This window comes from Elephas maximus, chromosome 17 (assembly GCF_024166365.1).
Source record: "Elephas maximus indicus isolate mEleMax1 chromosome 17, mEleMax1 primary haplotype, whole genome shotgun sequence".
Lineage (NCBI taxonomy): Eukaryota > Metazoa > Chordata > Mammalia > Proboscidea > Elephantidae > Elephas > Elephas maximus.
In genome coordinates this window covers 74497921-74513337 of record NC_064835.1, presented here as the reverse complement: position 1 = coordinate 74513337, position 15417 = coordinate 74497921, and the positions used below count along the sequence as shown (strand labels likewise).

The window sequence follows — 15417 nt, the reverse complement described above, 5'->3', positions numbered from 1 at the left end:
ATTGCGATTCCTGTCAGAGCGGTTGGTGGTGGTAGCTGGGCACCATCTAGTTGTGCTGGGCTCAGTCTGGTGGAAGCTGTGGTAGCTGTGGACTGTTTGTCCTTTGGACTAATCTTTGCCTTGTGTCTTTGGTTTTCTTCATTCTCCCTTGCTCCAGATGGAGTGGGACCAGTGGAGCATCTTAGATGGCTGCTGACGTGCTTTTAAGACCTCAGACCCTAGTCACCAAATTAGGTTGTAGAACGTTTTCTTTATAAACTGTTATGGTAATTGAGCTAGATGTTCCCCAAGATCAGGGTCCCCAAGTCTGAGTACAGTAATTTGATTCCTCAGGGAGTTTGGATGTGTCTATGAAGCTTTTAGGACTTTGCCTTGCTTAGGATGCTTTGTGATTGCTGAAATATTTTATATTTTTTGTATGATCAAATTTCAATCTGTTCAAACTTCAGTATTTCCTCCACTGCTAAATTCCACATGTCCATTTAAAGCATCCTATTTTAAATATTGAATTTACTCACATTTTATGAGCATACCCTTTCCAAGTCCTTCCCTTCTCTTGATGCTTTGGACTCTCCCTTCTAGCTCCTCGAGCATCTTACTCCGTCAGTTACCTCTGACATCTTTCTTTCTCTCTGCTGTCTCCTTCTCCTCGATCTCTGCCTTCCTAGAGAACCCTCCCTTCACCCTGCCTTCAGGTCACCGTCTTCTCCCTCGCTCCTCTACTACCTCCACACGACGGCTCTGTCTTCAGGTCACTGTCTTCTCCCTCGCTCCTCTACTACCTCCACACGACGGCTCTGCCTTCAGGTCACCGTCTTCTCCCTCGCTCCTCTACTACCTTCACACGACGGCTCTGCCTTCAGGTCACCGTCTTCTCCCTTGCTCCTCTACTACCTTCACATGACGGCTCATTAAATATCTGCCAACCAGCTGTCTTCTCGAAAGAGTAGTCTGCGCTTGCCGCCTATTGACCTCCAACAACTCCTTCTTGTTCTTCTTCCTGCGAGATCTCAGCATCACTTGGAACCACTAAAGCCCATCGTGGAGTCCCTGGGTGGTACAAGTAGTCAATGTGCTTGGCTGCTAAGCGAAAGGTTGGAAGTTTGAGTCCTCCCAGAGGCACCCTGGAAGAAAGGCCTGATGATGCACTAACAAAATATCAGCCATTGAAAACCCTATGGAGTGCAATTCTACTGTCACGCACACAGGGTCATGATGAGTCAAAACAAACTTGGCGACGACTGGTAATGCCCATCTTAATCCCCTTAGCTCACTGGCTGCCTTTATCTGACCTTCGGCAATCCCCGACTTTATCTCTTTGCAGTTGCTCATAAATCTGTCATAGTCTCTACCTCCATCCGAGTGTCAGCTACAGCTCTACTTCTGTTTTTCAGGCACAGAAAATGTCTGTCCAAAGTAGATGTTGTTGTCTCCTTGCTTTCTGGAGAAAAATTTTTCCCCCAGTGGCGCAGTGATTAAAGCAATGGACTGGTTTTGCTTCTCTAGAGAACCCAGCCTAAGGCCCCACTGTATATTACATAGCTATCATGATATTTGACATTCTCCTTTTGATTCCTACAAACCTGAATGAAGTTTCAAAACATATTTAGTACAACACCTTATACACCAAAACCCCCCCTAAACCCGTTGTTGTCGATTCCAACTCATAGCAACCCTATATAAAAAAAAAAACAAAAAACAAAGGGGGCTTTAAATTATGTGAGTGCAATTGATTTTATGCCCGTCAGAGTTTTACCGAATGCCTACTTTAGTCTCAGCACTGATAAACAAAACTCGAAGAAAATTAAAAGATGTGAACGGTCATTGCCTATTAGAAGTTTAAAATCTAGTTCAGGAGATCGTGCTTATAGACACCTGAAATTAAGAACAGTATATAAACGGGTGCTAAAATGCTACTGAATAAGTATTACAGTGCTTACGGAATTAGATGCTGGGAATAGCAGAGGAACACATCAAGGACATGGGTCACAAACTGAGCTTTGCTCAGGGTATAGAAATGAGGAGGCCTTGGGTAGCAGATGAAAAAAGATAATAAAAACAGAATAAGAAATTAAAAAATGGCCTGTGTGTAGAAAGAGTGAGGAGACTGGTCTAATTATAGCTGTCTTATATTAGGAAATTAGCAAGAAATCAAACTGGAAGAGATCATGCAAGTTTAAGGTTAGAGCTTGAGATGAGACTTGATAATCCATATAAAGTGCTTAACGGAATACTTAAAATTTGGCAAGGGTTCAGTAAGTGTAAGCTATTGTTATTGTTTACTTATTTGTGTTTTTTGAGGTGGCCAACACACTATGTCTTAGCCTGGTTTTCAAAAGTTCTAGTTTCAGAAACTCAGTTCTGTAAGTATGGTCTTAAATGTTCATCTCTTAGGAAATGACTCATCAATCAGATCAATTTTTTAATTTATGATGAAAATGTAACTATCAGGCTGGTTAACATCACATTTTTCCTATAGCAAATGTATCTGGATGCCCAAATTTTAACTAGAAGTTTGCTTAATGAGGCCGCAGTCAGCCTAAGAAGTAGCCACTATCCCCACTCTCTCCTCAAGGCAGGTGGACACTTACTGATCTTTACTTTGGGGGGTACCTCATTTCTAGTATCCGTGTGTTCTTTGGATTAGATACAACCAAATTAGTTAGCTAAAGATAGCATGTTGTTGTCATTGTTGCATGCCATCAAGTTGATTTCCTATTCATAGCGACCCTATGTGACAGAGTAGAACTGCCCCATACAGTTTTCTTGGCTATAATCTTTAGAGAAGCAGATTGCCAGGTCTATCTCCCACAGAGCCACTGGGTGGGTTTGAACCACCAAACTTTTGATTAGCACCCAAGGGCTTAACTGTTTGTGCCTCAGGGCTCCTTAAAGACATCACGATATGCACAAATTCCTCTGAAATACTGTTTATCACAATTTAAATTTGTATGTTACTGAGACTTCTTAGCTAAACATTTACGGTTATTCAATTTTTTTTTAATCTAATTTATAACAGATACTGTGCTGGGAACTAGATAAAAAGATAATTAAGACAGGGAAAGTTTACTGCCCTCCAGGGCTTATAGTGTAATTGGGGGATGGGTGGGATACAGCTAAGTACAGATAATAGAAGTTTACAGGGGATGCTCAACTAAAAATAATCAAACCTACATCTTAGAAAGCTCATGAAGCAGCAGCGTTGACTGGGGAAAAATAGAAACAAGTCTATATGGCAAAATGTGCCAACCTCAAATTCACAATGTCTAAACAGAACTTACCAGTATTTCACTGCCTCCCCCAAATCTGTTTGTCCTCCTCCTTCTCTATTTTCTAGTCACGTATTACTTGTACAGAAGGCTGTAAGAATAGCAGGTTTGGCATGGAAAGAGGATAACAAAGCCAGCTTAATGGTATGGGCCATTCAAGTACCGTATTATCTAGGAGGTACACGGACTAGGAGGTAGATGGGTCTGGAGTATCTGTGCTGCAGTGGGTAGTCTACTCCTTTCCAGATGGCTGGATGAGAAGAAGAGAAAGAGAAATTAGGTCTAGAGAGGGTTTTACTGTTAGTTTAGTATGGGACAGACTAGAGCAAGTTTATTTATTTATTGTGCTTTAGGTGAAAGTTTACAAATCAAGCCAGTCTCTCATACAAAAGGTGATACACACCTTGCTGTGTACGCCTCCTAGCTGCTCTCCTCTTAATGAGACAGCACATTCCTCCTCTCCACCCTGTATTCCCTGTGTCCCTCCAACTAGCTCCTGTCCCTCTCTTCCTTCTTATCTCGCCTCCAGACAGGAGTTGCCCACATAGTCTCAAGCATCTACTTGAGCCGAGAAGTAGAGCAAGTTTATAGAGGAAGTCACTAATAGAGAGGGTAACGGCAAGATAAATGGTTAATAGAGCAAAGTCCTGAAGGCTGGAGGTAGGAGGGATCGGACTCCAGGTAGATGAGTGCAGTTTAAAGGTCATGGGATCATTTCAATACTCTTTGAAAAGCATTTCTCTGTAGGCAATTTAGGTATTAGCAAGATATCTGAATTCTCAATTAGGCACAGATTCTCTACAGGTGTTTCCTCTTGTTATTAAGTACACATTTAATTAATTATAATTTATTAAGTATGTCTTAAAAATAATTTTATTAACTGCATATAATGAAAAGACATATTCTGTGCAAAGATTAGCTCAAGAAAAAAGCTTAATTAAAAAAAAAGATTTTCAATAAGTTTAAATGAATTATACCCTGATCATAAATGATCCTTACTAAAGAATGCATATTCTTATGATTCAAAGCCATTCTCACAGAATAATAACTTCAATTTGGGGGGAAACAATATCACCCCCATCAATTAGGGTTCATTTAGTTCAATGAAATTTAACAAGCTCCTGACTCTGGCGTAGATGTTGGAGATACAAAAAGAAATACAGCATATCCAAATAGCTTTCAACATAACCTAGTAGCCTTCAGTATAATCATTTGCCTGGGTGGGGAAACAGGCGTGAAAACAGATAAAATGTGATAGATGTTGTGACAGGACATTCAGGATAAAAAATGATGGACAAGTCAATTTCAGATAAACGGGACGTGACCAAACCACCTCACTTACATTCTGCAACATTTAATGCAGCCAAACAATATGGAAAGGAAAATGGTGCTCAGGGCTGGATTAAGACATGTGAAGACCCACAAACATTGATAATCTGCGGTGCCCCCTCCTCTTCTCACCATTATGTGAGTTAAATACATACACACATATATATGTCTTAGCTATCCATGATGTAACTTCTTTTTAAATGTGATTATAATCTTAATGATCGAATGCAAAAGTGGTGTATGCCATTTTAGCTGAATGAGATTAATTGGATTATGACATTTTTAGTGGATACTGGGTAGTAAGATTTATATCATATACCACATTTTCTAATAAAAGAATATTCCATATATTTTACAATGTCTTAGACTGGGTTTTCTAGAGAAGCAAAACTAGTGAAACATAAATATATAGATATATGAAATGGAGCCCTTGTGGCACACTGGTTAAGAGCACAGCAGCTAACCAAAAGGTCAGCAGTTCCAACCCACCAGCTGCTCCTTGGAAACCCGATGGGACGGTTTTAATCCATCCTGTAGGGTTGCTATGAACTGGAATTGACTCAACAAGTTTTTTCTTGTGTGTGTGTCTGTATATACACATATATATATAGAGAGAGAAAGAGGTTTATATTAAGGAAATGGCACGTATGGTTGTAGAGGCTGGAAAGTCCCAAGTCCACGGGTCAGGTGTCAGGCTGGAGGCTTTGCCTAACTCACATACCTGCGTAAAAAAAGGCTGATAAATCCAAGATTGGCAGGTAAGAGAGCAGGCAGCTGGCTCAAATCCCAAGAATTAGAGGTCAGATGATAACGAGCTGAACGCAGGATCCAGAGCAGAGCAAAAGCCAGCGAGCTTTGCCAGAAAGTCCACATATATTGGATGCAGGCCACACCCCCAAGGAAACTCCCTTTCAGCTGACTGGCTGCTCAGAGAAGATCTCAACTTGGAGATGATTACATTATATCAGATTGCATCATGGAGGTGATTACATCAGTATATAACTGCCAAACCACTGAGAATCATGGTCCAGCCAAGTTAACACACAACCTTAGCCATCACACACAACAAAGAAAATGAGTCAGTGAACTTAGTTGTTTCAACAGTCAATGTAAAATTCTGTTGCTCTCCCACAACGAAAACTTGACTTTCACCAATTTTGCTTTGAACAGCTCATATTTCAATTTTGATGTTTGTTTCATAATAAATGCTATAATTATAAATGAACAGATGAAAAGATATCATAAAAGAAAATTTAATGATCAGAAAACAAATATTACAACAAATTATATTTTTAGATAGTTCTTTCATCTCTAACATGTTACAATTAAAAACACTTCTATTCTTTGCTCTTACAAATTCTCCAATGATTTAATCACAATCAAGCTGCTGAGGATCCACTTCCACACATAGTAAGGATAATCAATTGAGTCTTTCTTTAATCATTGTTGTACACTGAGGGTTTTTGAGTCTCTTTTTTTTTTTGTTTAGTGGCAAAAATGAATGTTCCATTGTGCAGTTTGCGATCATTAAAGTTAGGAAGATGTGTAATTTCAACATTGGGAAATACACTGTATTTTATCTTCTATTATGGAATCATACATGCCTTCGTGAGTAAAATTTGTCATTCCTAATCTGTAAACTTAGTTTTCATGTAAGAATAAAATTGTTGCACTTCTCTGTAAAGGTTTGTATTTAAGCCATCGGAATAAGTCTGCACTAATTTCTTGGATGCCTTCATACATTCTTCTTCAAGAAGGAAAATCTATTTGAAAGATCTTCATACATTTTCACCCTTCTTTTCATGCAAGATTCAAGTGTGTCAATGATGGTGTAGTGTGTGGTTACATAAAATGGATTTCTGGATCAGTAATACTTCTGGAGCACTTCTGTCATTTACTTGGTTCTTTCTAATGCTTCTGTGATGGTGAACTGCTTGATAATCAGTATTTGACAGAATTTGTTTTGTTGTGCTTTCAAAATCTTCTCTTAGATTATGTAAATATGCTGTTAATGACTGGTAGAGACCTGTGCAAGTCTTTAAATTTACTTCTGAATCTTGCAGAGCTTGACTTGTCTGATGAAAATGTTGCAACATACTATTCCACATAAAAAAAAAAAAATTCCACATAGCCAACATAAATATATACTCTAGTGTTTGCATTTTGTTGGCGATGTTTTCAGCTTCTCTTTTGGAATCTCCTTTTTGTGCCTGGTCTTCAGCAATATTTTCTATGGCATCTAGAATCTGAGTGTATGCTTCCAGGACTGCACTCATTGCTACAGCATATGCTTCCCAACGTGTATTTGAAAGACATTTTAATATTTGATCACTGTCTGTATATGTTTTAAGAACTGCCCATCAGTGAGCAGAGGCAGCAAAAAATGTATAGAGTAACTGAACAGCAGACAAAAAACAACTGCTTCCAGACAACAATCTACCGTGCTATGTCCTACGAGATTAGGTGAATGCATAGCACATGGTATGAAAATGGCATATTCATTACCTTCTAAAATTTCTTGTTGCAGATCTTTATAACATCCTAATATATTGGCAATATTATTATAGGACTGGCCTCTGCAATTAGAAAAGTCAGTTTTGCAAATGTCACATAAATAGTGAAGTATCCGATTTGCAGTTTCTTTGCCAGTATGACTTTGTAAACTAGTAACTGTGATAAATCCCTTGACAGGTTTTCCTTCTGTTGGAGATACGTATCTTAAAACAATACTTAGCTGATCTGTATGAGAAAGGTGAGGAATGGAACCCACAGACAACCTGAAATGCCAAACTATCTTTATTTCACTGAAAACAGTTGATTGAACTTTATCACTTAAGTTTAGTAATTTTAGACAAACGATGGGTTGCCCTTTCTTTTGTTGCCATATTTTGAGATGTGACCTGCTAAAAAATGGATCAAAGTGAGCAACAAGTAAACCTAAAATATTTTCATTTTGTGGGGACCCAAATACTTCATTTCTTCCTCGAAAAGATAGTCCACACTCAGCGATTGTTACAGTGACAGCAACATGTTGTAAAATAGCTTTCCAATACTGATGTTCTTCATTAATTTGTGTTTTCAGTTCATTAGTTAAGCCAAAACCATGTCTTCTTTTTAAATATGATAACATACAATCTCTGTGAATTGAACTGTTTTCATGTTTATCAATCATATTCCAGTTGCAACAATTTGCTAAATCCATTCACGGTGAATCAAGAATTAAATGTGTCAGGACTGAATAGTTTGCAAACAAAATAATAAACAGTCAACTGATGGAGAATACAGTAGCCACTCCCTCTTACAATTTTCACCATTAGTTTTACACCCTAGAAATATATTCTGGCTACAGAACCTTGTTTGTTTGCTATCCTGAAATTTTTGACATGAATTTTCAAATGGTCCACTGTGATGCTGACAATCACTTGGCCCTCTTTTGATCCAACAACTTACATCATTGGAAGAAAAATTATCCCACCAAGCAGGATCTGTATTTTTGTTATTTATGGGGTCTGAAGATGCAACAATTTCAGATACTAAAGTAATTTCAATTTCTACACTTTTTTTTTTTTTACTACAGTAAGGAATAGATGCAGAATTTGGAAAAATTCTGTTACCTATGTATTGCTAATAGTATTTTCAGCACTAGTGGTAAGAGCACAATTATCTGCACCCCTTAAACTCGAGCATTCAATGGAAGAAGTCTCTTCTGATTCATCACATTTTAAAAAGGAAGTTAATTTTGTAACTGTCTTTAGAGATTGACAAATTCTTTTCTTTTTATCTTCTGTGAGCTTTCATTTTTGCGCTCCACTTAAGTTACTGCCATTTCATTTTACCTGCATATAAAATTACGTCGCTTTTAAAATTTGGTTCTACTGTAGCAAATAAATTTGAATAATTGAAAATAAATAAAATTTACAAAACAAGTAGAATTTATAAAATAAAATTCACATTCTCAAATTTTGACATTAACATGAAAATTTATATTTGAAAACTAGTAAGTAAAAAAGCTGATTTGGAACATGTACTTTTGTTCTTCAGGCCTGAGATAGTAAAAGAAACTAGTACTTACAAGGCAGTTGGAAATAATTTCACTCGTTTGTTGTACAACGTTTACTAGGGGGCCCTTTGCAGATCTCCACTTGTGTGCTTACTTTCCATCCTTTGATGCTGTCTCTTCACAGTTCATTGGATTACTGCTGATAATCGACAAGGGCAAGAGCAATCACAAAGAGCACAATACAAATACAAGGGTATGCTCGATCTGAAGATTTGGTTTGCTCTGGACAGGACCAGATACGTCACGAGTCAGGTGATGATAGTGTTGCTGGCGTGCTCTTACGTGGTTGATGAGAGAGAACTGAATGTGAGGCTATACCCAATAGGTCCAAAATGAAAAGTAAAGTATAATTTGTTATTGTATACAAAACTTATAAAATGGTATCAATTTCACTTAGTGCCCTGTCATTTCCCTTCCACCGTGGCACTCGTTTTTCCTTTTGTCCTGTCTGCCGGCGTCTATGGCTCTCTGCTTTGGCAGCTGGTGCCTCTGTTTTGTTAATGTTCTAAGCACGTGCTTACCTTGCTTATTAGGTAATCAGTTCCTGATGGTGGCAGACAATTTGGTGTAATTTAGAAACGACTAAAACCAATGCCTTATTTCTAAAAATAAACACATTTACAAAATTATTTCTCCATTGATTTACTTCAGATAAAATTTACTTCATCTTACTTCAAAGTGTTTTAATTTATATTACTGATTAATCTGCAATTCCTAACTAACATTTTTGTCACTCCAGACTTTCCCCTGTATGGCTTTCTAAAATAGGGCATACATTAGCCACAACACATATTTTAAATATCAAAGTTAGAACTTAGGTTTTGTTCAATAGCACTGCATTAACCTGGTCTCTTGGAGAATAACATGGTAATATATAAATCATGTTATAAAAAAATTTGTTGGTATTTTATGCAAAGATTAGCTTAACGAAAACTTGAAAAAAAAAAGATTTTCAATTAATATACCCTGATCATAAATTATCTTTATTAAAGAATGCATATTCTTTCCATCTAAAGCCAAGTATTTTAAAATAATCACATACTTAATAAAAACAGACATGAAACTATTTTATTTAAAATTGTTATGGTAAAAAGCTAATAGACATCTATAATATATTCATTTCATTTTAGAAAACATAGGTTTTAAGGATTAAAAGTAAGATTCCAAACACATTGCCGGAATTAAAATTTCACATCACAGAAATGCTTAATAACAAATATTTGACAAACAGATTACAACTCTAAAGTTGCCCAATAAATTAAAAACCTTTCTAATTTTTCTTTCTTCCCCTAAAATCATGAACTGATGAATTAACCATAGAAAGTTAACATTAATTTCAGAAAGAAAGGCACATCCAGGCAAAATAGTCAAGGCGATATGTACAACGCAATGTTACATTTCTACCGTGCGTAATCAATTGACTCCATATAAATCACTCTGGAAGGTTCTAGAATATGACAAAGGCTATTGGGTAAAGGCTGGGCAAATATGAAGACACCAGCCCTTTATTATAGTGTTATTTTGTTCCCAATGTATAAAGCTTGTAAGAATTCTACAACTGTCTGATTTCTGCTTTCTTGTACAGAGGTTTGCTTTTTTTCAAAGTTGTTTATTATTTCAGTGTTACTGAGTCTGTCAGATACTTGATCGTCTTTCTTGTCTTGGTACACATTTCATAATTGCAGCTTTCCACAATACTGGAGCAAGTAAAAGACTAAGAGTAGTCACGCTTAATATAAGGAGGTAGACCTGTAAATCGAAAGTGCAAAATCATTATCTCTTTATGACATACTACAGCACAGCCAAAAAGAATGTGAATCGGAACTGATACTTGACATTCAATGCAAAGCTATAATCAGTTCTAAACTGACAGTAGGTAAATAGAGGGCCAAGAAATTGGACTATTTTTTTTTTTGTCCAGACTTGCAAGTTGTGGTAAATTAGCTCTGGGGTCTTATCATAGGGTCTACACTATAGGATCTGCTAATAAATCATGTTATTGTTAGTTGTCATCAAGTTGATTCTGATTCTTGTCATACTGACTTATAATGAATTATTTATACTAAGCATCCTTGGACTAGGTCTCAGAGCTCTGTTACACATAATTCCATTCTTCAATAATTATTTCTAGTGTATTTTAATATTAAGACTTATATTGCACACATTTACCAGATACAAGAAGACCATCATTTAATTTTGAATATTTAGCAGCATCTCACACTGTATTAATAGAAAATGTACCATTCATTCAGCCCAAATTTATTAGGGAGCAGATCTGCATAACCCAATATTAAAATTGTCATATGAGCATACCCACACGATTAAAATTGTCATATGAGCATAGGGGATTTTAATCTGCAATATGGCAACAAAGGGAATGCAGCTCTCTCTGTGGGGGGGGGGGGCAGAATAAAAGAGGAGCAGAGTCAAGGAGAGCGAAGATGAGGCAACTCTATTAATGACTCTCGCCAGCTCTATGATGACATTTGTTGGATCAGAGAATATTAAAATGAGAAGAAAATTCTTGCTAGGCTTTAAGAATCAGCCTGAACATATCCTAACTTTGCTTGCTTAGACATCAGAAAGAAATAAAAAGCTGAGCTTAGATTAAGACAGAGAGCTAAAGGTTAAAAAATAATTTTTAATGGAAATTATAACACATGAAATTCTGTGTCTACAAATCAACAATTTAAAAGAATCCTGAAGCTGACTATTTCTAAACTGGGAAATAGAGAAGCAGAGCTAATTCAGCACAACTTGGGAAGCCTGGACCAAAAAAAAAAAAAAAACAGTCTAGTTTTCTTGGCCCTCTTCAGAACACATGCAATTTCACAGTACACCAATGAGTCAAAGTATGGTAGTTTGGGGAGCAAGTAATTCAGATTTCTACAACTATTACCCAATGTGTTATCCATCAAAAAAACAAAACAAAACAAACGAAAGAATTCCATTTCGTCTCCACCTTGCTTTCACTGAAACAGTAAGGCTCTACTTTTAGTTATAAAAATGTTTTCCTTAGTTACAATATCAATTTGTACTCAGATCATTCATGGAAAATACTTATCTCAGTTCCGTGATCCTCAAAGAAAATTTAGGTTCTAAATGCTATTAAACTTTTAAAATCATATATATTTACACCATAACCCACATCCCACAAGCAAACACAAAACTTCTTACCAATTTTAAAAAGATAATCACGAATCATCAAATTATATTCATCAAGTTCTAATTAACCGCCAGTTAAAGAAGGCAGAAAATGAGCAAAAATGTAGAAGATGAGGTCACCTCAAAAAAGAGCAGACGGACACATAAGTGAACTCACACACACAACCGCATGTACACACACCACAAAGGAACACAGAGAAAGCCACACAGAGACACATTAAAAGATGCACAGATCCAGGATGAAAAGACCAGATAACAACAACAACAACAAAAAAGAAGGCAGATGAGAACAGAGAAGGAAAGCGTAAGGCCAATTCATTTTATGCGTGTAGTAAATAGAGGGACATGTGGGGACATTTGTGTTTGAGAGTACATACACACAACTCGGTGTGCCTAAAGTTATGACAATGCCAACTATTGTTCAACAATGTCTAAAGATAAAAATGTAACTCGTCTACTTATTGTGGAGGGGAGGAGGGGAGGAGGGGAAAGATGGGTGCTGATCAAAAAAGCCAACAGCTTTTATATACGTTTATTAACAGGAAAAAGTTCTAGGCATTTTATACAGAGGAAGCTTTGTTATCGTCTGTATTAAGGTTTTAATTCCAGCTACCCAGAATTTGGAGACAGTGCTTTTAGAAGCACTTTTAACAACAATTCTAAGTCAACTTCTGAAAGTAAGGAAATGTTACAATGTATTTTGCAAAGAAAGATACTTTCATGGAATAACATTCACATCTTATACTTTCAAAAATGGTCGATATTTTCAGAATTGTAAATTCAAATTACATCTCTTACAGATGTCTTCCCTAGAGGACAAGCCCAGAGAAGAAGTTAGTAGTTCTCCAGGCCTGGTTTATAGCTATAACGGATGCACACAGATAAAGTTCGTATGAGATTTTGTATAAAGGCACACTTTTATGTTTCTTAGAAGTTGTTATTAATGTGCAAGCTAGTGGTTCCACTTTAAAAAATTAGTTTACTTCTTTTCACAGGAAATATCAGTTACTTAATTAGATTCGTTGGAAAAGATTATGATAACCGTCGAGCAGTATTAACTGGTAACTTTAACCTAAAAACTTCCACATCACCTAAAAATCATCCTCCGTGAGAGAGCAGCAAGGCCCAACCTAAGTGGTACCTCACAAAACAAACAGTTTCAATCTCAATTCCAATTCTGTTGCTGAATGTGAGCCTACCCACGTCATTCAGTCCTGCTCCGCCTGGTTTTCTGTAATCTTGACTTACGCTATCTGCCTAGGGTTAGGGTAATCAAGCATTTATTATGAAACATTTGCAAATAAAACACCATAAAGTGTTAAAACATTGAACAAACACGGAAAATTTGCAGAAAATGAATGAGAGGCTCACCTCCCGAGAAATGATTCCTGCTCTTCGTGCTCTACTTCCCAGAACAAAAGAAAACTCACTGACTTGGGCCAGCCCAGCAGAGACAATCCATTTGATATACTGGCTGCTCTTTGGCAAAATGAGAGATAAGACTAGCGCTGCCAAAACAAACTGCGAGAACAGCCTTCATGTTATTTTTTTAAAACAAAGCCCCAGATAACTTCAGATACTTGTAATTAAAACACATATAAAATACAAAAACTACATACAAAATATCAAGCCACTAAAACAGTACCTGAATAACATATAAAGTAGGGGAAATACACACAGAAGCACTTCAAATATGCATGAGGTACCGTATAAATAAACATTTAAAAATAAATCCATAAAGAACAAGAAGGTAAAATCGAAGGTTTAGGTTCACTAGTAGAAAACGAGGCTTTTTTTTCCCCTCTAAACTAATTAATAGCCTTAAATATTATACAGCATTCAAGATGTGTTTTCTTTTTTTAAAAATTTAAGAGAGAAAATTTATTCTTTCAAGTAAACAAAATCCAGAAGTAAGCAGTCCGGAGCTGGTATGACAGCTCGACAATCATTAGAGATTCTGGTTCCTTAAGATAAAAATATTTTAGGTCAATTTTTATAATCCAAAAAACCAGGCTGGTACTGAACAGGTAATTACACCTTCAACTAAATGTCGGTATAGGCAACTCAGTAATTTGTAGCAACGAAGAGGAGACTAATGGGAAAGTTGGAAATAATTTTCAGTTAATTGTCATACATCAGAACAGCAGGGCTCTGTTCTCTACAGTCATTTGGAGCAACAGTCAAATTACAATGCAAGGACTTAACCTGAGGATACAGAAAGTCGTTTCTCCCATTCCAATTTTCGGTAATTCCCAATTTTAAACATACGAAATTCTGAGACAGTCTACTAGACTGATGCAACCCAGCCCAGTCTAATATAAACCCGCTTGCCCTGAAGCCTCTGCCAAGAGCAGATGAGCAGAAGAACCTCTTCTAAACTGTGGGTTATAACCAATGTCTGATGGAGACGGTGAGATTTCCAAAAAGTGAGCAAATGAAAACTCTCAAACAGACTTGTCAGAAGAAAATGAAATTTCTGGGGTTTCATAAACATAATGTAGTTATTGGTAAGAAATTAGGCCCAAGGGAAAGGGAGTAATTTGTGCTTTTGTAAAATAAAATAATATGAACTTTACCAATCACGAAATACCTAGGAGAAAAACTGATACCTTCATGATCACCACTGACAAAGTAAGGAACATCAGGACAGTGAGTTCATATACTACAAAAGTAGGGAAAACATGAAGCCCTGTTAGAAAAAAAGAATAAATCAGTTAATTCTTTTATGAGTATAGGAATAGGCTCCAAACAAATTTACATTCATTTGCAATTATAATTCTACAGATTTTAGTGTGGTCATTACATTTGTTTCAATAGAAGAATCAAATCAAAATCCTAAATTCTTGTATGATTTTTTCATTTAGCACTCATAAAAGCATTTGGAATGAGCCTGTTCCTTATCTGGAAACCCTGGTGGCACAGTGGTTAAGAGTTTGGCTGCTAACCAAAAGGCTGGCAGCTTGAATCCACCAGGCGCTCCTTGGAAACCCTACGGGGCAGTTCTAGTCTGTCCCGCTAAGGTTGCTATGAGTCAGAATCGACTTGATGGCAATGGATTTAGGGTTTTTTTTTTTTTGTTGTTGTTCCTTATCTAGCTCTCTCTAAAATACTCTCCCCTTTTCCAGCTTAACCAGAGAAAAGGCTGCCCCCAAATGGACACATTTAACTGGGTGCTGTATCCTCACTACTTCACCTCCTCCAACAGATTTTACCTTCAGAAAAAGAGAGTAAAATCTGATCGGCAGCAATTACTAAGTCTAATTTTCCTTTATGAAAATACTCTAAGCAAGATGCAGGTAATTCCGGGCATCTACAAATCCGTAAGAATAGCCACCAAAAAGGAAAGTTAAACACATACAGTATACGTTTATACAGCACCAACGACGTCACCCACCAACTCAATTCAGAAGGCCATTTAAGTGATGACAAAGCTCTCACTAGAGCCTTTTCATAGTGACGCTCAAAATTTTTAATTTTTGTTTGCCTCACACGCTTTGAAAAAACAGCAGAATACATTTTTCCCTGAATGTATTTTCTCTCCTTGCTCTAAAATCTTCTCCTGGAAACCTCACCATCCCATTTTAAAACCACAAA

General features: G+C 36.8%; 1 protein-coding gene across 2 annotated transcripts in view; it reads right to left on the bottom strand.

Moving 5' to 3' along the window:
• Positions 1–7799: 7799 nt before the first annotated feature.
• TMCO3 (transmembrane and coiled-coil domains 3) overlaps positions 7800–15417 on the bottom strand; it is a 73014-nt gene continuing 65396 nt past the window's right edge. For both annotated transcript variants that reach the window (XM_049856234.1, XM_049856233.1), the window contains 3 exons: positions 14433–14512; positions 13195–13344; positions 7800–10407 (listed from right to left, as the gene is read on the bottom strand). In XM_049856234.1, coding sequence (XP_049712191.1) covers positions 10294–10407; positions 13195–13344; positions 14433–14512 — 344 coding nt within the window. In that variant the 3' untranslated portion in view covers positions 7800–10293. The remainder of the gene's footprint in view (positions 10408–13194; positions 13345–14432; positions 14513–15417) is intronic.